Source organism: Dendrobates tinctorius, unplaced genomic scaffold, assembly GCF_039654945.1.
Source record: "Dendrobates tinctorius isolate UK_male_01 unplaced genomic scaffold, ASM3965494v1 ptg000158l, whole genome shotgun sequence".
Classification (NCBI taxonomy): Eukaryota; Metazoa; Chordata; class Amphibia; order Anura; family Dendrobatidae; genus Dendrobates; species Dendrobates tinctorius.
This window is the reverse complement of record NW_027361825.1, coordinates 1776880-1800241: the sequence shown is the minus strand read 5'-3', so window position 1 is coordinate 1800241 and position 23362 is coordinate 1776880. Positions and strand designations below refer to the sequence as shown.

Here is a 23362-nt window from a genome sequence, read left to right as displayed (position 1 = left end):
TGTAAATGCTCTATTCCCACATAAGACTCGGAGGCACAACAGCGACGTGTGAGCCAGAAGAGGAAGGCTACAGCTGTCTGCCATATGAGGGAGTTCTAAAGAGAATAAGCAAGTGGAACTTCAGTGTAACACAGTACTGCAAGTACCTAAAACTAAGCGCTAGGAAGGAGACTACACAACCCATCTGCCTAGAGAGATTCCTAAGTTGCATCCAGGCTAGCCAGCTCCTGTGCCATCTGTAATCTGGACCCTGGACTGCATTTGCCAAGGGACCTGTTGAAGCGTATTGAGCGCAAAACGGCTGTTGTCCGTCTTCCAGCACATTGTTCCCGTGCCTATGCCAATGCCTTGTGTATGTGAAATAAAGTGATTTGATTTACATGAACGGTGAGTGCCATCCTGCTTTTTCTCTTTACAACGAAATGTTCTGTTTTTTCAATATGAGATTGAGCACCCGTTCCAAGTGGGATTAAGGTGTTTTTTATTAATGTGAAAAATATATGTGCAGCTGTTCAGGGTATTTTTTCACACAACGGTGCCGGATATCTATTTTCTCAATTTGTGGACAAGCAAAATAAAGGTAAAGAAACTGCACCCTGTTGTGTCCTTGCCTTCTTCCTGCAACCCCGTCAGCACTGCTACATCTCTGTGCCTGACACTGAACCCTCTTCCTCAACACCTATCCTCACTGCCCTGGGATTACTGCCCTACCTGTGGAGGGCCACAACATCATAGCTGCACCACACCATGTATCCCAGGGGATCTGTCCGCAGCGCCGGCTTAACATCTTCATTGCCGAACACCACAGGTGGCGTCACGAATCATTCACTCATAAACTTTATTCCATCACTTAATCCCTTTTACATAGGCGCCCAGGGCCACGGACCGGGTCACCGCTGCTGTGACATTCCCCTCTGAGAGACCGGCCCGGTACCGAGTACCCCACAGCCCTGGGAGGGCGACCCACAACCTCAACAAAAGTCAACCCATTTCTAGAGACAGTGTCTTGAAAATTGACCAAAACGAGCTGATAAGGATTGGAGGTCGTCTTCAGGAAGTCAAAGTGGAATTTGTGGAAAAACACCCTGTAATAATTCCTGGCCATCATCATGTGACTACTCTGCTCGTACAGCGCCATCATGTTTTGGTGAAACATCAGGGCCGATTGTTTACCGAAGGGAAACTAGGAACTGCTGGACTATGGATAGTCAGAGCAAAGAGATGTGTGAGTAAACTCATCTTCAACTGTGTGACTTGTCGCAAACTCCGCGGCACGACTCTAAGCCCAAAGATGGCCAATCTCCCATCAGACAGACTTAGTATGGATCCTCCCTTTACCAACGTTGGACTGGATGTATTCGGGCCGTGGCCTGTGGTTGCATGGCATACTAGAAGAGTCCAAGCCAACGCAAAACGCTGGGCAGTTATGTTTACCTGTGTGATGAAGGAGCAGTCGCCATCTTAGATATGAGGCCACACGTTTGAGCTTGGCATCCATTTTGGTCTAAGTTCAGGAATTACAGGCAGCTAACGGCTTCTATACCCCCAGGTGATGTGTACTTAGTAAATACAAGCAGGATTTAGTGTTCCAATGCTAATTAGCCAGGGCCATTGGTGTGATAATGAGGATAGGCCCAAAACAGAGCTTCAAAGCTCAGGTACGGAGCCGTGCCAGCAGAGGGCCAGGAAAAAGCCTAGGGCTTCAATTAGAATGTACCTGCTAGCAGACGCAGGAATATACATACTTTGTGTGTCCCAGACGCTTTGGCTCCATCCTAGGAGAATGGATTATTAGCCCACCCTCTGACACAGGGGGAGGAACCTAGCGTGTTTAAGGATTGGCAGCCCCTGGCAGATTTTCAGTTTTTCACACAGAAGATCCGGACGATGACTATCTAAGAAGGACCTGGGGACAGACCTGCTGAGGGGAGCAGCGGCCCATGCTTGGGGGTCTGTCCGGCAACTAAGATTCTTGTACCTGTGGACTGCAGAGCTCCCCAGCACCCACGTGACCCTACAATCTGGTAAATTGACCTCCAGCTTAATATCTTAAGTCTTGTACCCTTTTGTTATATCTTTTCTCTGACTGCAAATTTACTGTATATATCTGTAATTATCTAGTGCGCCCTTAAGGCAATTAAACTATAAACTTAATCTTGGGCTGATGCTTTTACTCTGATCACGAATCTTAGAACCCCCAGCGGGTAACAGGACCTCCTCCCCGGCGACCATTTGCTCTAGGTGCAGTGCCCTTACTGACCTGAGAGACAAAGGGGGCGCCGGAGAGCTGTGCCTGTGTAGTTACGTCACGGTGGTGACATGGGAGGAACGGGTTTGTGTACGTTCCTCCACACTTGGTGGCAAGCGGTGGGATCAGAGTAATAGTGTGCGTGGGACCCCTACTCCCAGACACTAGAGACTACCAGCGGTAACTTTCACTGCTGGGGTCTTAAGGTCAGCCCAGCACTAGACGGTCAGAGTGCAAATATAATAAGTTGTGTGCGAGGCCAGGGTTGCAGCTGTGTCAGTAACCAGAGGTTCCCAAGATGGCAGAAGGCACCAGGAGTAGGACAAAGGGGGAGGCCAATGCTATGGTCTATGAGGAGGTGGTGGAGGACAATACCAATGAAGGCGAGGGGGAGCTCAGCCAGGGCTCCCCAAGGAGCCAGACCCCCGTGCTCAGTCCCGCAGTGGACTGCCCACCACCTGCCCACCCCAGCCTGTCCTGATCGGAGGCCCTTTTCCAAGCTGCTATGGCACAGCTCGAGCATGGTAACGCCGCCGCCCATGACAGACTCCTAGCGGCAGCAGAGAAAGCAGCGGAGCGTGAGCAAGCGGCGGCCGAGAGAGCAGCGGAGCGTGAGCATACTGAACGCCGTGAAGCTGCGGAGCGCCGGCACCGACTGAGATGGCTCAGCACGGGTTCCCGCTGTACGCTCCAGCCCCACCAGGGACCAAGGCTTCCAAGGTCCGGGCGGAGGACTTCCCCCTGCTTGAAAAGGATGGAGACCTGGATTCCTTTCTGCTGGCCTTTGAAAGAACCTGCCTCCAACACCATCTGGCCCTGGATCAGTGGGCAAGGTACCTGACCCCCCGTTTGCGGGGTAAGTCCCTTGAAGTTTTGGGGGACTTACCTTCCCGGGGAGGAGCAGGACTACAACAGCATCAAGCGGGCCCTGATCCAGCACTACAACCTCACCCCGGAGTCGTACCGCAGGAAGTTCCGGAGCCTGCAGCGGGGCTCCAAGGACACCTGGACCGACCACATGCGGGCACTGCTGAGAGCTGCGGAGCACTGGACCTCGGGTCTAGAGCTCACTAACCACCAGGAGGTCCAGGAACTGTTTGTCACGGAGCAGTTCTTGTGGAACTGCCCAGAGGACCTCCAGCAGTTCCTCCGTGACCGGAAACCAAAAGGGGCTTCTGCTACAGCCGCCCTGGCAGACGAGTATGCCAACAACAGGGCCCCTGAGCCGAAGAAGCCTGCCAGCAGCACCTGGAGAGGGGGTAAGCCCAGTCCTGCCCCTGTCCCCCCAGCCCCCAGAGTGCAAGGGGTGTACCCCCCCTGCTGCCCTCTCCAGGCCAGGAGACAGATCCCGGGGAGCTGGCAGAGGAGGTGGCAGTTTCGTCAATTCTTGCCACATCGAGTTAGGGATTTCAGGCAGCGTTGGAAGCTGACGCTAGCCTGAAACTTCTCAAGGAGCAGGCGGCACAGCCTCCCCTGGAGTCCGACCGCGAGCGAGTGGTCTGGGACCAGGGATGGCTGTACCGGGTAACGGTCCAGCATGGTTCACCAGAGGCGTGGCCAAGGGACCAACAGTTAGTGGTACCCTATCCGTTCAGGGCAGAATTGTTGCGGATCGCACACGAGATTCCCATGGCCGGACACCTAGGGATCGCTAAAACCAGGGCCAGGCTAGCTCAGCATTTCTACTGGCCAGGAATGAGGACCAAGGTGATTGCCTACTGCCGTCCGTGTGACACCTGTCAGAGGGTGGGGAAGGCGGGGCGGCGCCCCAAAGCCCTACTGGTAACTCTGCCCATCATCGAAGAGCCTTTCTCGAGGGTGGCTGTGGATCTCATTGGACCGCTGTCCACTGCCAGCCGCTCCGGGAAATGCTTCATACTAACGGTAGTGGACTATGCCACCTGGTACCCGGAGGCGGTAGCTTTGTCGTCCATTCGGGCCGACAAAGTGGCCACTGCCTTACTGGAGATTTTCTCCAGAGTGGGGTTTCCCCAGGAAATGCTCACCGACCGAGGGACCCAGTTCATGTCGCAGCTGATGGAGTCTCTCTGTAAGCAGGTACAGGTGCAACATCTGGTAGCCAGCCCGTACCACCCACAGACCAATGGCCTGTGTGAGCGGTTCAATGGCACCTTAAAGCAGATGCTGAAGATGTTGGTCGACTCCCACGGGAGAGACTGGGAGCGGTATCTCCCACACCTGCTGTTTGCCTACCGAGAGGTCCCACAGGCCTCAACAGGGTTCTCCCCCTTTGAGCTCCTGTACGGGCGATGTGTACGGGGGCCCCTTGCTCTGGTGAAGGAAGCATGGGAAGGGGATTTGGCTACCCCTGGAGTGTCGGTCATTGAGTATGTCGTGCGCTTCCGGGACAGAATGACGGGCTTGACACGGCTGGTGCATGACAATATGACCCAAGCCCAGGCTGACCAGAAGCGGTGGTACGACCAGAATGCTTGTGAGCGGACCTACGAGGTGGGTCAAAAGGTGTGGGTACTGGTCCCCGTACCTCAAAACAAGCTTCAGGTGGCCTGGGATGGTCCATATCTCATGCACCAGCGGCTCAACGCTGTCACCTATCTGGTCATCCTGGACCACGCCCGTGGAAGGAGGAAGGCCTTCCACGTGAACATGATGAAGGCCCATCATGAGCGGGAAGCTTTTGCCCACCCAGTGTGCAACCTTCCCGAGGAAGGAGAGGTAGAAACCCTCCTGGATCTGCTCACCCAAGCCAAAGTGGGTGGATCCATCGAGGATGTGGGGGTTGGCCACCAGCTCTCGGAGGAACAACGTTCCCAGCTGAGGGTCACCCTACACCCCTTTCGGGAGCTGTTCAACAGCCTGCCCGGAAGGACTGAGACAGCCGTCCATGACGTGGACACCGGCAATCACCCCCCGATCCGGCGTTCAGCATATCGGGTCTCTCTTGAGGTGCAGCAGTACATGCGCCAAGAGATAGACGAGATGCTGAAGCTGGGGGTGATCCAAGTGTCCAATAGCGCGTGGGCTTCGCCTGTAGTCCGCGTCCCTAAAAAGGACCGAACTACGCGGTTCTGCGTGGACTACCGGGGGCTCAACACTGTGACGGTCACCGATGCGTACCCAATGACGCGCATCGATGACCTGCTCGATCGACTGGCCGGGGCCAAGTACCTGACCATCATGGATCTGAGCAGGGGGTATTGGCAGATTCCCCTGACCCCTGGGGCACGGGAGCGATCTGCCTTTATCACCCCATTCGGACTGTACAAGTCCACGGTGATGCCATTCGGCATGAAGAATGCCCCTGCCACTTTTCAGAGGATGGTCAACACGCTGCTCGAGGGACTGGAAGGGTATGCGACCGCGTACCTAGACGACATCGCCATCTTCAGTCCCACCTGGGAAGATCACCTAGAGCACCTGGCGCAGGTGCTCGGGCGGATCCAGCGAGCAGGCTTGACCATTAAACCCGAAAAGTGCCAGCTGGGTATGAGTGAGGTCCGCTACCTGGGGCACTGGGTAGGTGGGGGAGCTCTGAAGCCAGAGCCCGGGAAGGTGGATGCCATCGCATCCTGGCCCACCCCTAGGACCAAGAAGCAGGTGATGTCCTTCTTGGGGACAGCCGGGTATTATAGGAGGTTTGTTCCACACTATAGTGCCCTGGCCAAGCCCCTGACGGACCTCACCAAGAAGAGGCTGCCCGTCGCAGTCGACTGGACAGTCGCCTGCAAGACAGCTCTCCAGGCGCTCAAGACCGCCCTTTCTAGTTCTCCTGTACTACAGGCAGCTGACTTCACGTGGCCATTCGTAGTGCAGACCGACGCCAGCGACTTTGGCCTCGGTGCTGTGCTCAGCCAGGTCGACGCTACGGGCCATGAACACCCCGTTCTGTACCTGAGCCGGAAACTCCTGCCGAGGGAAGTGGCCTATTCCACGATGGAGAAGGAATGTCTAGCAATTGTGTGGGCCCTGCAGCATCTGCAGCCATACTTGTACGGACGCCAATTCACCGTGGAAACAGACCACAACCCCCTCAGCTGGTTACACACGGTCTCTGGGACGAATGGGAGGTTGCTACGCTGGAGCCTCTCTCTCCAACAGTATCACTTCACCATTCACCACAAAAGAGGAAGGGACCATGGTAACGCTGATGGGCTGTCCCGGCAAGGAGAGGGTGCGGAAGGGCGCATGGGGGATCACAGGAATGTGATAACCCCTAGCGCCCTCTAAAGCAGGGAGGTGTGATGAAGGAGCAGTCGCCATCTTAGATATGAGGCCACATGTTTGAGCTTGGCATCCATTTTGGTCTAAGTTCAGGAATTACAGGCAGCTAACGGCTTCTATACCCCCAGGTGATGTGTACTTAGTAAATACCAGCAGGATTTAGTGTTCCAATGCTAATTAGCCAGGGCCATTGGTGTGATAATGAGGATAGGCCCAAAACAGAGCTTCAAAGCTCCGGTACGGAGCCGTGCCAGCAGGGGGCCGGGAAAAAGCCTAGGGCTTCAATTAGAATGTACCTGCTAGCAGACGCAGGAATATACATCCTTTGTGTGTCCCAGACGCTTTGGCTCCATCCTAGGAGAATGGATTATTAGCCCACCCTCTGACACAGGGGGAGGAACCTAGCGTGCTTAAGGATTGGCAGCCCCTGGCAGATTTTCAGTCTTTCACACAGAAGATCCGGACGATGACTATCTAAGAAGGACCAGGGGACAGACCTGCTGAGGGGAGCAGCGGCCCATGCTTTGGGGGTCTGTCTGGCAACTAAGATTCTTGTACCTGTGGACTGCAGAGCTCTCCAGCACCCACATGACCCTACAGTCTGGTAAATTGACCTCCAGCTTAATATCTTAAGTCTTGTACCCTTTTGTTATATCTTTTCTCTGACTGCAAATTTACTGTATATATCTGTAATTATCTAGTGCGCCCTTAAGGCAATTAAACTATAAACTTAATCTTAGGCTGATGCTTTTACTCTGATCACGAATCTTAGAACCCCACGCTCCAACACTAGCACCCCACACTACAGGGTAGTTCTGCACAACCACATTGCGACTCCTTGCTCAGAGGGTAGCAGAGCACCTTTGTTGGTTCCTTGCTTGGAACACTGGATGTGCTAGGAGGTGGGTGGAGTTACGATACATAAAAGAGTGGGAAACTGTAGGATGACAGGTCAGTCTGACGGAAGGTCAGTCGGGTAGGAAGTCACTCAGACAGGAGTGAGGATCCCTGGGAAAAGGGATGGAGGAAGGAGTGCTGCAGATGCCTCAGTGATCTGAGCCAGCTGGCACGGGAGAGGAAAAGAAGGAGAAAGATGTAGAATTGAAACCTAAGCTTCCATAAGAAAGAAAGACAAGCACGGAACGAAGGAGTAGAGAGAGCAGAGAGGACGTGGGTCAGAAGAGGAACCCTGCCTATAGGTTCTCAGCGCAAGGCCGGGGCCCGGTCCCCGAGGTTGTATGGACACTTATGGTTCTGCAGCAGACACCGGTGGAGTAGTTGGCTGTAAATGCACTACTCCCAACTAAGACTTGGGGCACAACAGCAATTGAATAGAGAGCCAGGACTCAGGAGAAGGGAGTCCCCGAAGCAGGCTACAGCTGTCTGCTGTACGAGTAGAATTGTTAGGAACATCTGTCAGGAGGAACTTCAGAGTACCATGGTAATGGAGGTAATGGAGATCTTCACACTAAAAGGCGCTATAGAGGAGACGTTCAGGGAAGGTACATGTTGGCGAGTGTTGGTGGGGAGCTTTCCATCTTGCCAGGAGGTTGACTGAGTCTCGGACCCGGTGGACACGGTACAGAAGTGGGCACTACGAATTGTGAGTAAAGCATTGGAACTACATGCCCTGGTGTCCTCCATTCCTTCCTGCGGCTGCCAGCACTGCTACATCCCCTGCGCCGGACACTACACCATCTAAGGTCTCCACATCTACACTGCCCTGGGACAACAGCCCTGCCTGTGGAGGGCTATACCATCCTTGCTGCATTATACCATCTGTCCCAGAGGATCTTTCTGCAGCGTCGGCTTAACCCCTCCCTTGCCGAACACCACCGGTGGCGTCACGAACTATTCATCTAACTACATATACTTCCATTACTTGGGCCCCCAGGGCCACGGACCGGGTCACGGCTGCTGTGACACATTCCCCTGACACCGGCCCGGTACCGAGTACCCCACAGCCCTGGGAGGGCGGCCCAATTTGGCATCACGAACAGGATGACGAGACCCGATGCCATCGGGTTCTGTGTGCCTGAAATTTGTTGGACTTTGAAGTTTTGAAAATGTGTAGAAGACCCAATTTAATAGACTGTGACATGACAACTGAAAATGGCCGCTAGAGCGGAGAAGAAGGGCGTGAAGAGATAGGAGGTCCTAGGAAAAGACCGCGAAGAGTCTTTGGCCTCCCCTGTCTGAATTACTATGTAACAGCGACATGGCCCACCCCCCGAGGGGTTCGTATACTGGCTTGGTATGGAGGCGCTGGAAGAAGACGCCGCCCCCCGGAAGAAGACAGTGGCGGGAAAGGGGCCGAGGCAGGAAGAAGAACGCCAGAACGCCATTTTGGAGAGAGAGGGAAGGAGGCCTGTAGAGCGCGCGGAGGTTAAGTCTGATCTCCCCGGCTGAAGGCACCGACCCCGTAGTGGAGATGAACCGCCAGCAACTGGAGGACGAAAATACCCAGCTGGCGCGCCGCCTGCGACTGAGGCAGGATGCACTGTGGACATTGAATTGGTGGTGCGCCCAGAAGGGGCCTAGACCTGCGGTACCCGCGACACCGGTACCAGCCGCTGCAGCACCGGACCTTTTCCCGGCAGACCCTGTGGAGCCGGCGACCGCTGCCATGTCACCGGCAGCGTGCCTTGTTCCCTCTCTGCCGCTACCACCGGAGGAGTTGTACACAGCCCAGGGAGCTGAAGTGGAAGAAGAGAAGCCCCTGCCCGGACCTGACGCGGCTGTGCATGTCCCGCCAGCAACCCCCCGCCGAACTGGAGGTACCATTGGTTCCACCGCTGTCCCCGGTGTCTCACCGGGCAGCGCCTGTTGCCATCATGCCTGCACAGGAACGGAGACCACACCGCCAGGAGGCACCAGGTATATACCCCGGCCCTCCTAATGGATTGACCTCCGAATTCACGTTGTCTGAGGCGGGTTTGCGGCAACTTGAAATGGGGCAGTTGGAAGAGTCCGCTGGGGGCGCTAGTCAGTCAGAGATGGGGTGGTGGAAGAGGTCCCTACTGAGAAGGGTACGGCTGGAGCAGGTGCGCACGATTCAACATCTTCTGGGAATAGAGGAGTCTAGGTCACTTTGGGAAAGTGATCTCGGGATCCCTTGGCTGCCAAGCCCCCATGTGGTTGCCTATCAGTGCCGACAAGCTGCGGAATCCCTCGGTGCTAGACCTCGTACCAGAACAGTGTAATCACCTATTGAAGAGGACCATTTGATTGGCATTGAGATGCATCATGGGTTCCCTTTACCACAGCTTCAGTGCCCTATAGCAAGCAACCAGCAACAGAAACAAGAGGAAGATACCACACCTGGTAGCAGTTCCCAAGCTTCCAGAACCCCAGGAGGGGACCAACACTAAAAGTTTACCAGTGACTCTCGCTACCCAGGAGGGTTTGTTTAGCACCATTGTGCCTTTTTGTTTGCATATCATGGTTTTGTTTTTCCCAGAAGTTGCCCTGTTTTGATTGGCAGCGTTTCTACATTTGGAACTGAGGAGATCATGGATGCTGTATGATCCAAAACTGTTATTGTAAATAGTTGCACCTCTTTAGGTGCCCTCTCTTGGTTTTACATATGGACACTTTTCGAAGAAAAAACTACCTAAGGACACTTTGCGAAGATGATGTCTACCTCAAAGGACACTGCAAGAAATCCCGGCTGGGAGCGGTGTCCAGCACTTACAAGAATAATTTTTGAAAAGTTTTAATGTGAAGTATTTGTTAATGTGTCTTATGATAGCTTTTATATAGAATTAGGAATACTTTTGATGCAGAGATGAGAGATTTGAATAAAGAGTTAAAAATGTAAATGGTGAACCAGGTATCACTTTAAAGAAAGTAGAAAATGTACACTAGAAAGAGAAGAAGAAATGTGTACTAGAGAAAGAAAGAAAGAAGAATACTGAAGTGATAGTGAGTCACAGATAATAGCACTTAGAATTACGTAAAGTATGAAAAATTGCACTTTTTGACTTAGAATTGTAGGTAGTTAATTGATAACTGTTTGCAACGTTCAAGAATGAGTGCCTCTCATATTGGTAAGTATAGTATAAGAGATGTTGTTCAGCATTGAAAAATTTTGTATGTTCCTGTACTGTCAATTTTGTTTATCTTGCGGCCCGCGGACATGCTGTGTTTAACGGGGGGTATGTGGCGCCCCTGAGGCTCAGTCGCCACAGAGGTACTGCACCTTCTCCTAAGGTGTTGTGCCCCACCATCCAGGTAAGGTGGGAACTCCTTTCCACGCTCCAACACTCGCACCCCACACTACAGGGTAGTTCTGCACAACCACATTGCGTCTCCTTGCTCAGAGGGTAGCTGAGCACCTTTGGTGGTTCCCTGCTTGGAACACTGGATGTGCTGGGAGGTGGGTGGAGTTAGGATACATAAAAGAGTGGGAAAGTGTAGGATGACAGGTCAGTCTGACGGAAGGTCAGTCGGGTAGGAAGTCACTCAGGCAGGAGTGAGGATCCCTGGAAGAAGGGATGGAGGAAGGAGTGCTGCAGATGCCTCAGTGATCTGAGCCAGCTGGCACGGGAAAGGAAAAGAAGGAGAAAGACATAGAACTGAAACCTAAGCTTCCATAAGAAAGAAAGACAAGCACGGAACGAAGGAGTAGAGAGAGCAGAGAGGACGGGGGTTAGAAGAGAAACCCCGCCTATAGGTTCTCAGCGCAAGGCCGGGGCCCGGTCCCCGAGGTTGTATGGACACTTATGGTTCTGCAGCAGACACCGGTGGAGTAGTTGGCTGTAGATGCACTACTCCCAACTAAGACTTGGGGCACAACAGCAATTGAATAGAGAGCCGGGACTCAGGAGAAGGGAGTCCATGAAGAAGGCTACAGCTGTCTGCCGTACGAGTAGAATTGTTAGGAACATCTGTCAGGAGGAACTTCAGAGTACCACGGTACTGGAGATTTTCAAACTAAAAGGCGCTATAGAGGAGACGGTCAGGGAAGGTACATGTTGGCGGAGTGTTGGTGTGGAGCTTTTCATCTTGCCAGGAGGTTGACTGAGTCTCAGACCCGGAGGACATGGTACAGAAGCGGGCACTACGAACTGTGAGTAAAGCGTTGGAACTACATGCCCTGGTGTCCTCCATTTCTTCCTGCAGCCGCCAGCACTGCTACATCCCCTGCGCTGGACACTACACCATCTAAGGTCTCCACATGTACACTGCCCTGGGACAACAGCCCTGCCTGTGGAGGGCTATACCATCCTTGCTGCATTATACCATCTGTCCCAGAGGATCTGTCTGCAGCGTCGGCTTAACACCTCCCTTGCCGAACACCACAGGTGGCGTCACAAACTATTCATCTAACTACATATACTTCCATTACTTGGGCCCCAGGGCCACAGACCGGGTCACGGCTGCTGTGACACATTCCCCTGACACCGGCCTGGTACAGAGTACACATTTACTGTGGTAAAAAGGGCCATTTCATGGACAGGAAACTAAGGAGTCCGAGTTGTGGGGAGGTTAGCAATCCAGATGTACATATCACCTCCAAGGGTAGGACACAATTTTTTCTGCCAGCTGAGATTCATCTGGATAAAAATAAGGTACAGTAGATATGTCTGGATTTCTGGACAATGGGGTGGGATTTAACTTGATTAGCACTAGGTTCATCCAGATCCAGGGCCTCAAACCCCATACACTGTCCAGACCTATACCCATAATCGCCATTGACTCCGCACTCTTGAGATAGGTGTATTTTACACAAGTCGTCTGAGGTTTGCATCTACAGCTGAGGGCCATGCACTCAGAAGGTATTGACTATTATGTGCTAGAGGGTCTGACCTCTCCTGTGGTTCTTGGATTTCATTGGCTCACTCTGCACAATCCTGTGGTAGATTGGTAGACTCAAGAGGTGGTAAAGTGGAGTGAGTATTGTCAAGGACACTACTTGGGTAACCGGTTGGCTAGATTGGATACCCAGTCTGTGCCTAAATATCTGTCTGACTTTGGGGATGTGTTTTCGGAGCAGGGGTGCCAAGAACTTCCTCCCCATCTTCCTCATCACTGCACCGTTAATTTTGTTCCTGGGGCCAAGCTGCCAAAGAGCAGACTGTATAATATCTTTGGTCGAGAGAGGCATGCCATGAAGGACTATATCGCCGAAAGTTTGGCAAAAGGGTCATATCAGAACATCCTCACACCCCATTGCTGCAGGGTTTTTCTTTGTAAAGAAGAAAGATGGGTTACGCCCTTGCCTAGATTTCAGCTAACTCAATATGATCATGGTCCGACATCCGTATCCGCTCCCTCTCATCCTGGACCTCTTCAATCAGATTGTAGGAGCAAAATGGTTTTCAAAACTAGGCCTCAGGGGACATATAATCTCATTCGTACTAAAGAGGAGGATGAGTGGAAAACAGCTTTCAATACGCCTGAGGGATGCTTTGAGAACCTGGTGACGCCTTTTGGGTTGACAAACGCTCTTTCAGCACTTTGTAAATGACATCTTTAGTCACCAGATAGATAACCACAAATCTGCCTATCTGGATGATATATTAATTTATTCACTTGACCTTGAGCCAGATCAGGTACATGTCAGGTAGGTCTTACAAATACTCAGAGACAATAGATTATTTGTCAAACCCCAGAAATGTATGTTCTCAGTTGAGGAGATTTCTTTTCTAGGATATGTGTTATCGTCCACCAGTTTTCGCCTGGAAAGTCTGGGTGGTATTGGATTGGCATCAACCTGAGGATTTGAAGGTGTTACAAAGGTTTTTGAGGTTCACCAACTACTACCGTAAGTTCATCAAAAACTTTTAGGTAGTAGCCAAACCTCTGCTAGATATGACCAGGGAAGGGACAGACTTTTCCAAGTGGTCTAGTCCTGCCGTAACCCATGTCTAGGGGCTAGATAGTTTTCAACTTCGACAGTGCCAAGATGCGACCGGCTGAAAACCACTGGTGAATGAACTGCTGAGAGCGCAGCCTCATTCACCAGCAGCGACATCATCACTGGCATTTTCCCACGGTCCTGAGGTCACCGCAGTTCAGCCTGGCTTCGATGATGTCAGCACTGGTGAATGGTGCTGCGCTCTCAATAGCTCATTCACCAGTGGTTTTTAGCCGGGACGGTCGCATCTTGGCACCGTCCAGGTTTAAAACTATTTAGCCCCCAGACATGGATTACAGGGTGGGACAGAACGACAGACAGGTATGGTATATTATTGTTTATTTTTTTTTTTATTTTATTTTTATTATAGGAGATAGAGGGCTTCACTTGGATTAGGCGATGCAGTAAGTATAGTTTAATTGAGATTACTAATAGATGCTCCTTTTCTGGGCAGCTGTGGGCTGCTGCTTTTAGGCTGGGGAGGCCTATATCAATGGCCCCTTACCAGTCAGAGAATACCAGACCCCAGCTGTGAGCTTTAGCAAGGCTGGTTGTCAAATGTTTTATTTTTTATTTAAATAATTAAAAAAAACAATGTGGGGACCCCTCTATTCTTGATAACCAACCTTGCTGAAGCAGACAGCTGAGGGTTGCAGCCCCCAGCTGTGAGTTTTGCCTGGTTGGTTCAAGAAAATAAGGGGGAACCCACGTTGGGTTTTTCATTCATTTATTTCATTATATCGCAGGTGACGGCTGAGGAAAACCACGATCATCCGCTCCTGCTGTCACTGTTATTAGCAGCAGCAAGTGTCGGATGATGGGATTAATTGTCCCAAAAGCCCCAACCTGTTGTCATCGTTCGGACTTTAATATAACTCTCATCATCATTCATCTGGAATATTGTGTCCAGTTTTGGGCACCACATTTTAAAAAAGACATCAACAAACTGGAGCAAGTTCAGAAAAGAGCAACCAGAATGGTGACCGGTCTGCAAACCCTGTCTTATGAGGAAAGGTTGCAGGATTTGGGATTGTTTAGTTTGCAAAATAGAAGACTGAGAGGAGACTTAATAGCTGTCTACAAATATCTAAATGGCTGTAGAAGGATCAACTTTATTCTCATTTGCACAAGGAAAGACTAGAAGCAATGGGATGAAACTGAATGGGAGGAGACACAGATTAGATATTAGAAAAAACTTTTTGACAGTTAGAGTGATCAATGAGTGGAACAAGCTGCCACAAGAAGTGGTGAGTTCTCCTTCAATGGAAGTCTTCAAACAGAGGCTGGACAGACATCTGACTGGGATGATTTAGCGAATCCTGCTTTGAGCAGGGGGTTGGACTTGGACCAGATGGCCCAGGAGGTCCCTTCCAACTCTACAATTCTATGATTCTATGATTCTCCTCTGCTCGCGCCGATCACCGGGGATAAGGGGAGAATGATGAGAGCCATCTTCAGCACCTGCTGCCGGGGAACAGTACTTACTGTAGCACTTTTTCCCCGGTGCCGATGTGTGATATCAATGTTTGCTCTCCGTGTGCATGTGTGCGGGAGGTTTTGCCATCTCTGCTGACGGTAAAAAACAGACATGTATACATGTGGGGCACACGGACAGATGGTCCGTGAAACACACTGACATGTGTGTACGTGTGAACACTGTCACCACACATACCGGAGACACGGATGTGTGAAAGAAGCCTAAGAGTGTGGCTGATCAGAGTTGTTTAGTGGATCCAGACCTGTGTGTTGGTGACTTGGTTTGGTTGTCCTCTAGGAACATTAAGTAGAAAAACTTCACCTTTTTAAATGGTGTAAATATCTTTTGGCAGTGCAGAGTTAATTTGTTCTGTTAAGATCTCTAAGAGTTAGAGCTCTCAGCTGTGCATGGTTAGCCATGCCTATCACCTATATCATCTGGGGCCTGACTGACACAAATCGTCAGAGATAACTTATGCTGCATGGCTAGAGGTTGTTGGTGGTGGTTATATGAAAAGGTGTCTGGTGGGTTTATTTGTGACTTTTGCTTTGTTTAGTGAGTGTGATAATTCCCTTTCCTTCTCCTTTGTTGGTTTTAACCCATTCTCTACTCCTCAATGCATTCCTCTGTTATATGTGAGTATATTTATATGTCTAGTATTTTCCGTTTAACCTGTTCATGTTACCTTATTCATCTGGTTGGTGTATTACAATACACTACTACTCCCCTCTCCCCTGGGTGGGGGAAACATACAGAGGGTAGATTCAGGAGCTAAGGCAAGGTACGTGGTCGTGGCATCTTCACCTTCAGAAGTAACCCGGGGAACAGGCAGCGCCCTAGCTTGTCCTAGTGTTAGGTACATAGAAGGATCACCCATCAACAGAGTCGTGACAAATATATTGGGTACGGGTATCAGGAGCAACACACTGCAGATCGTACAGGTATCTGGAGCAACACACTGCAGAACGTACAGGTATCTGGAACAACACACTGCAGAGCATACAAGTATGTGAAGTAATATACTGCGCACAATCTATGACACGCTGCTCAGGACACTGGTAAAGGTAGGTGACCACCTCTAACACCTAGTTATATAAAAAGGAAAGATTTGTAGTTTTCAGATCTCTTTTTCTTGGAACGTTTGTGTTGGTGTTCTCGCCTCTCGGCACCTTCTGTGTGATGATTTCCTCCTATCGTCTCTTTAACTTGATTTATTACCAATCTGCTCTGTTATATTTCTGGACAGATGCGATGAACTGCAGCTGCATCCTGCCCTGTCCCGTCCATTCCTCTGTACACAAAACACATCTATCCAGAAGCTTCATATCCACCCCAAAGTCTGTGAGACCACAACACATCGTGCGGCTGTGTACAAACCCAGAGATATGGCTGAAGGTGCACTGCACAGTGATATCAAGTGTGTAGTAGAAGGTGTCCTGCGCAGTGATATCGGGTGTAGTAGAAGGCATCCTGCGCAGTGATATCGGGTGTACAGTAGAAGGCGTCCTGTGCAGTGATATCGGGTGTACAGTAGAAGGCGTCCTGCACAGTGATATCGGGTGTACAGTAGATGGCGTCCTGCGCAGTGATATCGGGTGTACAGTAGAAGGAGTCCTGCGCAGTGATATCGGGTGTACAGTAGAAGGCGTCCTGCGCAGTGATATCGGGTGTACAGTAGAAGGCCTCATGTGCAGTAATATTAGGTGTACAGTAGAAGGCGTCCTGTGCAGTGATATCAGGTGTACAGTAGAAGGAGTCCTGTGCAGTGATATCAGGTGTACAGTAGGAGTCCTGCGCAGTGATATCGGGTGTACAGTAGAAGGCGTCCTGTGCAGTGATATCGAGTGTACAGTAGGAGTCCTGTGCAGAGATATCGGGTGTACAGTAGAAGGAGTCCTGTGCAGTGATATCGGGTGTACAGTAGGAGTCCTGTGCAGTGATATCGGGTGTACAGTAGGAGTCTTGCGCAGTGATATCAGGTGTACAGTAGAAGGCGTCCTGCGCAGTGATATCGGGTGTACAGTAGAAGGAGTCCTGCGCAGTGATATCGGGTGTACAGTAGAAGGCGTCCTGTGCAGTGATATCGAGTGTACAGTAGGAGTCATGTGCAGTGATATCGGGTGTACAGTAGAAGGAGTCCTGTGCAGTGATATCGGGTGTACAGTAGAAGGAGTCCTGTGCAGTGATATCGGGTGTACAGTAGAAGGCGCCCTGTGCAGTGATATCGGGTGTACAGTAGAAGGCATCCTGTACAGTGATATCGGGTGTATAGTAGAAGGCGTCCTGTGCAGTGATATCAGGTGTACAGTAGAAGGAGTCCTGCGCAGTGATATCAGGTGTAGTAAAAGGCGTCCTGTGCAGTGATATCGGGCGTATAGTGGAAGGCGTCCTGCGCAGTGATATCAGGTGTATAGTAGAAGGAGTCCTGCACAGTGATATCGGGTGTACTAGAAGGCGTCCTGTGCAGTGATATCAGGTGTATAGTAGATGGAGTCCTGCACAGTGATATCAGGTGTAGTAGGAGTTCTGCACAGTGATATCAGGTGTACAGTAGAAGGCATCCTGCACAGTGATATCAGGTGTAGTAGAAGGCGTCCTGCATAGTGATATCAGGTGTACAGTAGAAGGCGGCCTGCGCAGTGATATCAGGTGTACAGTAGAAGGAGTCCTGCACAGTGATATCAGGTGTACAGTAGAAGGCGGCCTGCGCAGTGATATCAGGTGTACAGTAGAAGCCGGCCTGCCCAGTGATATCAGGTGTACAGTAGAAGGCGGCCTGCGCAGTGATATCAGGTGTACAGTAGAAGGCGACCTGCGCAGTGATATCAGGCGTACAGTAGAAGGCGTCCTGCCCAGTGATATCAGGTGTATAGTAGAAGGAGTCCTGCGCAGTGATATCAGGTGTATAGTAGAAGGCGTCCTGTGCAGTGATATCGGGTGTAGTAGAAGGCATCCTGCGCAGTGATATCGGGTGTAGTAGAAGGCGTCCTGCGCAGTGATATCGGGTGTATAGAAGGTGACACAGATACCAATAATATAGTAAAAGGAAAGGTATTGTGCAGCGCGATAGTAGATACACGATGCAAAGTATGACAAGTTGTATTGTGCAGTGTCGCAGACTCCAGCCACCAAGTGCAGAGTAGGAGAGGTGGTACTGTATAATAGGAGGGTCACTTGACAAATACCAGAACTTAGATGCAAAGAATCGACGTAGTACTGTACAGTGAAGCAGGCGGTGCACTGGGCAGATATCAGGTACAGACTAAGAAAAAAAAAACCCACACACCTGAACCAATAGCTATATAAGAGAATATTAGAATTGGTAATGTGCAGATAGCTACAGCTTCAAAGTAATAACTGCAGAGTCTTACATAATCAATCATGAGACGCTCTCGGAGGTGATCCTGTGCTGATGTCTGCACCTCTGGTCACCACTGACTACAGACCTGGAATTTGGGCGAACACTCATTCCAGGTCCTATCTGCCCAGTTCTTGACACTTATTGGCCATCTAATCCTGCCCACATTCATATTCTGCTATTCTTGTCCAGACCGTCTCCAACAAGTCTCCATTCTGCCATTACAGCCCCCTATCCCATATATGCAGAATGAGGCCCATACAAGTGGTCATCCTCAGCGATGGGACAACTATTTCTGCCACATTTTTGGCCCAGTACCAGCTATGGCTTACCTTTACAGATCGTCAGCGAAGACCAAGCCAAGAACATCCAAAGGCTGCCCATCACAGTTGGACATATATCCCAGGGCAGGAAGGTTCTCACCAGTTCGTGGGCATCCCAAAAAGTCTGCTCGCTCCACTCAACTCCTTCCCCATCACACAATAAGAGAATGAGTGAGGTCAGATGCAGGAAAGTGCCCCCCCATCTATATCATTATAGGACAAACTGCACCCTGGTAACTTCCTGACTGCAGACAATAGGGAGAGCCTGAGAACCGAGTGGCAGGAGGGGGTGGGGTGCTCGGGAAATATTAGTGTGTATCTATGAGGGGAAACATAGGAAGCTCTTAGCTCTAGTACCGTAAGGCAGAAGTATCTCTCCTCCGATAGTCCCAAACGAGCGCTTCATCCGGGGATCACTTCACGTAATTCACATTTCTACAAGATGTTTACAACCTGCCATAGCTTACAATATCGGAGGTGTCAAATCTCCAAGGGGTTTATTTTGTGACCTATGTGCAAGCAGAGTGCCCTCAGATCTATGACAAAATCCACAGTGATTGTTTATTCAACCAAACGCATTATTGGGAAATCCAACATGGCGACCATTACTGCACCTCCTGTGGTTGCCACCTGCTTTCCTGGACTACCAAAAATTGCCAATAGGATTTGTGACTATCCCCAACTATTCCATCACTATAAGCTGTAGAAAGGTAATTTAGTCACCAATTATTGAAAAATAGCTGGGTGATAATGGCTGCCATAGTGTCTGCAACCTTGCTTATAGCTTGAATGAAGAAAGAATCTAAACAATTTGCCCTTTTTTATTTTTTATAAGGTGGCCATAGACATGAACGTGCTGTAGACCGAAGACTAATTGATCGCTATTATACTTAATGAACTCCCCATTAATGAACTATCAATCATAAATGATTTCTGGCTCACGTCTGAGAGCCAATATGTTGTTTTTGCCATACTGCTCAACCATAGCCATGACATTGTGAAGAAACATTTGTTCCTTATTGGCTCGCCCCCAGAGGCCGTGGGGTACTCGGTGCCGGGCCCATGGATTACAATGGGAGATGTCACAGTGGCAATGACCCGGCCCGTGGCCTCAGGCGGTCAATGTAAAAGGGGTAGAGTGATGGGGATAAAGTTGTTGAGATGATTCATGACGCCACCTGTGGTTTCTGGTCAGTTTGACCAGTGCTGCAGGGTTGCTTCTCTGGGACAGATGGTGTGGTGCAGCAATGATGTTGTAGCCCTCCACAGGTAGGGCTGTAGTCCCAGGGCAGAGTAGATGAGGTTGGCAATTGAGGAGATAGTGAGGAGAAGTAGATGGTGCAGTCTTAGGCACAGAGATGTAGCAGTGCTGAGTGAGTTGGCCCAGGAAAAAGGCAATGAGACAGCTGAGTGCAGTTCCAATTCTTTTACTCACGTTTTTGGCACAGGCAGGTGCCCTCTTCAATTCTGCGCTCTCCAGATCAGGGGCTCAGCCAACTCCCAGGCAGATGGAATTAACCTTTCCAGCTCTCCCTTTCGTGTGCCTGTTCTGAACGTCTCCTCACTAGCGCTTAAACTGAAGTACTTGTAGTTGTGTGTTAAACTCAAGTTCCTCCTCTCAGATGTTCCTTGGAACTCTACTCGCATGACAAGTGACTGTAGCCTGCTTCGGGTACTCCATCCATCATGTCCCGGCTCACACATAGGTTGCTACCATGTCTTCGAGTCTTTTGTGGGAATAGAGTGGTCACAGCCCCTATTCCTCCGGTGTCTGCTGCTGGAACACTAGTTTCACAAACAGCTTCGGGGACCGGACCCCGGCCATGCACCTCAAACTTCAGGATGGATTCTGCTCTGACCCTAGTCCTTAGTTCTCTTCTCCTTACGTTCCATACTAAACTATCTTTCTTCTGAAGAATCAGGCTTTCTATTGCGCTTTCCCGTGCCAGCAGCTCCAGGTCACTGAAGTCTGCCGCAGCACCTCCTTCACTCCATCCCTCTCAGGGGATCTTCTCTCACAGACTGACCTAGTCCTAATATTCTCCTGCTCTCTTGTGCAGTCTAAGCTCCACCCACCTCCCAGCACTCTTCGTGTTCCAAGCAGGGAGCCACCAAAGGTGCTTTGCTACACTACTATGTTGTGTGGGATGCAGGTGTTGGAGGCTGGTCAGGTGTTACCATCTTACCTGGAGAGTGGGATCCTACACCTCAGGAGGAGGTGCAGTACCTCTGTGGCGAATGAACCCTCAGGGGCGCCACATACCCCCTCCGTTAACCGCAGCACATCCGTGGGCTGTAAACAAATGAGTAGTAAGATGTTACATAAGGAACATACAATATTTTTAAAATGCATTTAAACAAGTAAACAATTTTAAACTAAACTTCCCAATATGGGAGGCACGGATTCTTAAACGTTGCAGAACAAGTTAACAGACTACCTATAATTTAACATTTTACCTAATTTAAAGTGCTATTGGCAGTAACCATTGCTAAGAAGTTCACTACCAGTTCAAGTATTACCATTTTCATTTCAACACATTTTTCTTTTGTCATTCACATTTTCACATTCTGCTATTACTTCTTGACCCATAGGTGACAACCGCTAACTCCTGGTTCGTCACCGGAATTCAAAATTTTTATTCAGATTTTCACTTTTTTTTTTTTATTAAAACATTACTACCAACTAAATTCTACAGAAAATCTGTTCTAATGCCATAACTATACTCTACTGCTATCACATTTTCATTAGAGGCTACCACTACAACCTATTCTTGTAGAAGAAATGCTTTCACTATAACATACTAAGCATTAATTATTAAGACATTAAGGGCAATCATTCTTGGGTGATATAGACACTGGTCCAGCCAGGATGTCTTGCAATGTCCTTGGAATTGGAGCAGAACTCCAGGTCTGAGGTAGTCTTTATTTGAAGAAGGTTCATGTAAAACCAAGAAAGAGCACTTAAGTGGTGCAAACTATTTACAGGAAAGTTTGTGAATCATTTCAAGTTCATGATCACTGCAGTTCTGTATAAAAGGGGGAAAAACTGATGCCGAAAACTAGGCAAAAACTGGAAACAAGATAAACAATGGGGCACAACGGTGCCAATACCATCCTGGGTAACAGTTCAGTTAGTTGCTGTCATTTTTTTATGCTTTTCTCCTCCTGGGGTGGTAGAAGCGGGCTTCTTCTTCTGCTTCCAGGGAAGACTGCCTGGGTGTCCACCTCCTGGTGGATTAACAAATTGAAGATACTCCTTCTCCCAAGGAGTTAGATTGGTGTCTGCTCATGCAGATGGGGTGGCAGCTGGTCTTTGAGCAGTAGCTGCCTGTGGTACAGCAGGGGTGGCAACCTGTACTCGGAGGTGTTTCACTTCCGTGGATGTGGCCTGCTTGGCCTTGCTGGGTACAAATACCACGGTGGTGACTGCCTCTGCCGGTGGAATGTGGGAGGACCGGCCCCCGTCGAATGTCCGGGCCGGAACCAAGGGAGCCGTCATCAGAGTTCCGGGGGAAACTGTCCCCGGGGGGGGCAGAATTCAGGGACGGACCGCTATGACTGACAGACAGGCTGGGGGAGGGACCAGTATAAGAGGGGCGGGGAATTCCCAGGGCGATGAGTCAGCAGACCGGGACAGAGACAGCAGGAGACCGTGGGAGTGACTGCAAGCCAGAGCGACCTACCAGTGCCAGAAAAGACGCCGACTGTGGACTCCAGAGGGATGGCGCCAAGGCGGTCATCTGAAGCTCGTTGCCCCGCTCCAGGCCGCGGCCCCTGCGGCCCCAGTTTGTCTTGCGGCCGCCACCGCCTCATCACAGCCCACGGCTGCGGCCTACTCGCGGTTACCCGCGGCCGCCGCCATCTCGCTGCAGCCCACGGCTGCGGCATGCTCCCCTCCACCTGCAGCCGCCTTGCTCTCCCCAGTGGCCACGGCAAGTACAGTGCCGCCAGCGGCCACCACTGTCCCGCTCTGGCCCGCAGCAGGGGCCGGGCCTCTGCTGGTCGCGGACTCCCCATCACAGCCGTTAGCTGCGCAGATGGCCTGCGATTCGCCACCCTACATTGCTGCCGCTCGCCCCAGCCCGGGGACTGCGGCCCATCCGACCCAGGACTCTGCCGGGGACTGTGGGGCTCCAGTGACATCAGCGCGCAGGGTCGCGCGAAGACTTCGTCTACGGCCCAGCAACTACTACGCCGAAAGACCACCATCCCAACTGGCGGGGGGACGTCTGGACAGCTAAGTTGTCTATATAACTAAGGACCCGTAGTCGGCCAAATCGCGGCCCTATAGTGACCGGCTATTGCCAGAAGTAGTCGTGTTCTACCGTTTTGTGTTTCGCTTGTATAGCGCCCCTGCGAGGGCAACCCGTGTTACCCCTTTTGGCGATCAGGCCGAGACTGAGGAAGATTCCCTCTAGTCCTATAAACGTTATTGTTGAAAGCACCAGATTGTCTCGCGACTCGTCACTGCGTCACTGCATCCTGCGTACCTGCAAACACCACATTTGGCATAGTCGGCAGGATGCAGTCTCAGAGCGCAGACGGCGGTGCGCCCGATCAGAGTGGGGCTGTTGGTGATGGGGGCCCCCACTCCAGTATCTCCCTGGGGGCTAAGTAATTTGCACCGGTTTTCTGGCTCCGATACGCTGCTGTAGAGTTGGACAGAGCGTATGCGGGGCCTCTTCTGCATGCACCCCATGGCCCCCGATTTAGAGGCTGAGGTGGCCCTTATGGCGCTAGATGAAGAAGCGCGTAAGTCGGTAATGTTGAGACCCCCGGGGCGTCGCAACACCTTCGCCAGGGTCTTGCAGATCCTGGAATAGACCCACGGGGATCCAACGTACGTGGGAGAGTTGAGAACTCGGCTGTTCAGTCGGATGCAGGGGGAGAC

General features: G+C 50.9%; 1 protein-coding gene across 1 annotated transcript in view; it reads right to left on the bottom strand.

Moving 5' to 3' along the window:
• The window catches only part of LOC141051732 (uncharacterized), a 105506-nt gene extending 86894 nt beyond the window's left edge, over window positions 1–18612 (bottom strand). Inside the window, exon 1 of the mRNA XM_073548733.1 lies at window positions 18481–18612. Within this exon, the coding sequence (XP_073404834.1) occupies window positions 18481–18532 (52 nt within the window). The 5' untranslated portion in view covers window positions 18533–18612. The remainder of the gene's footprint in view (window positions 1–18480) is intronic.
• Window positions 18613–23362: the final 4750 nt, after the last annotated feature.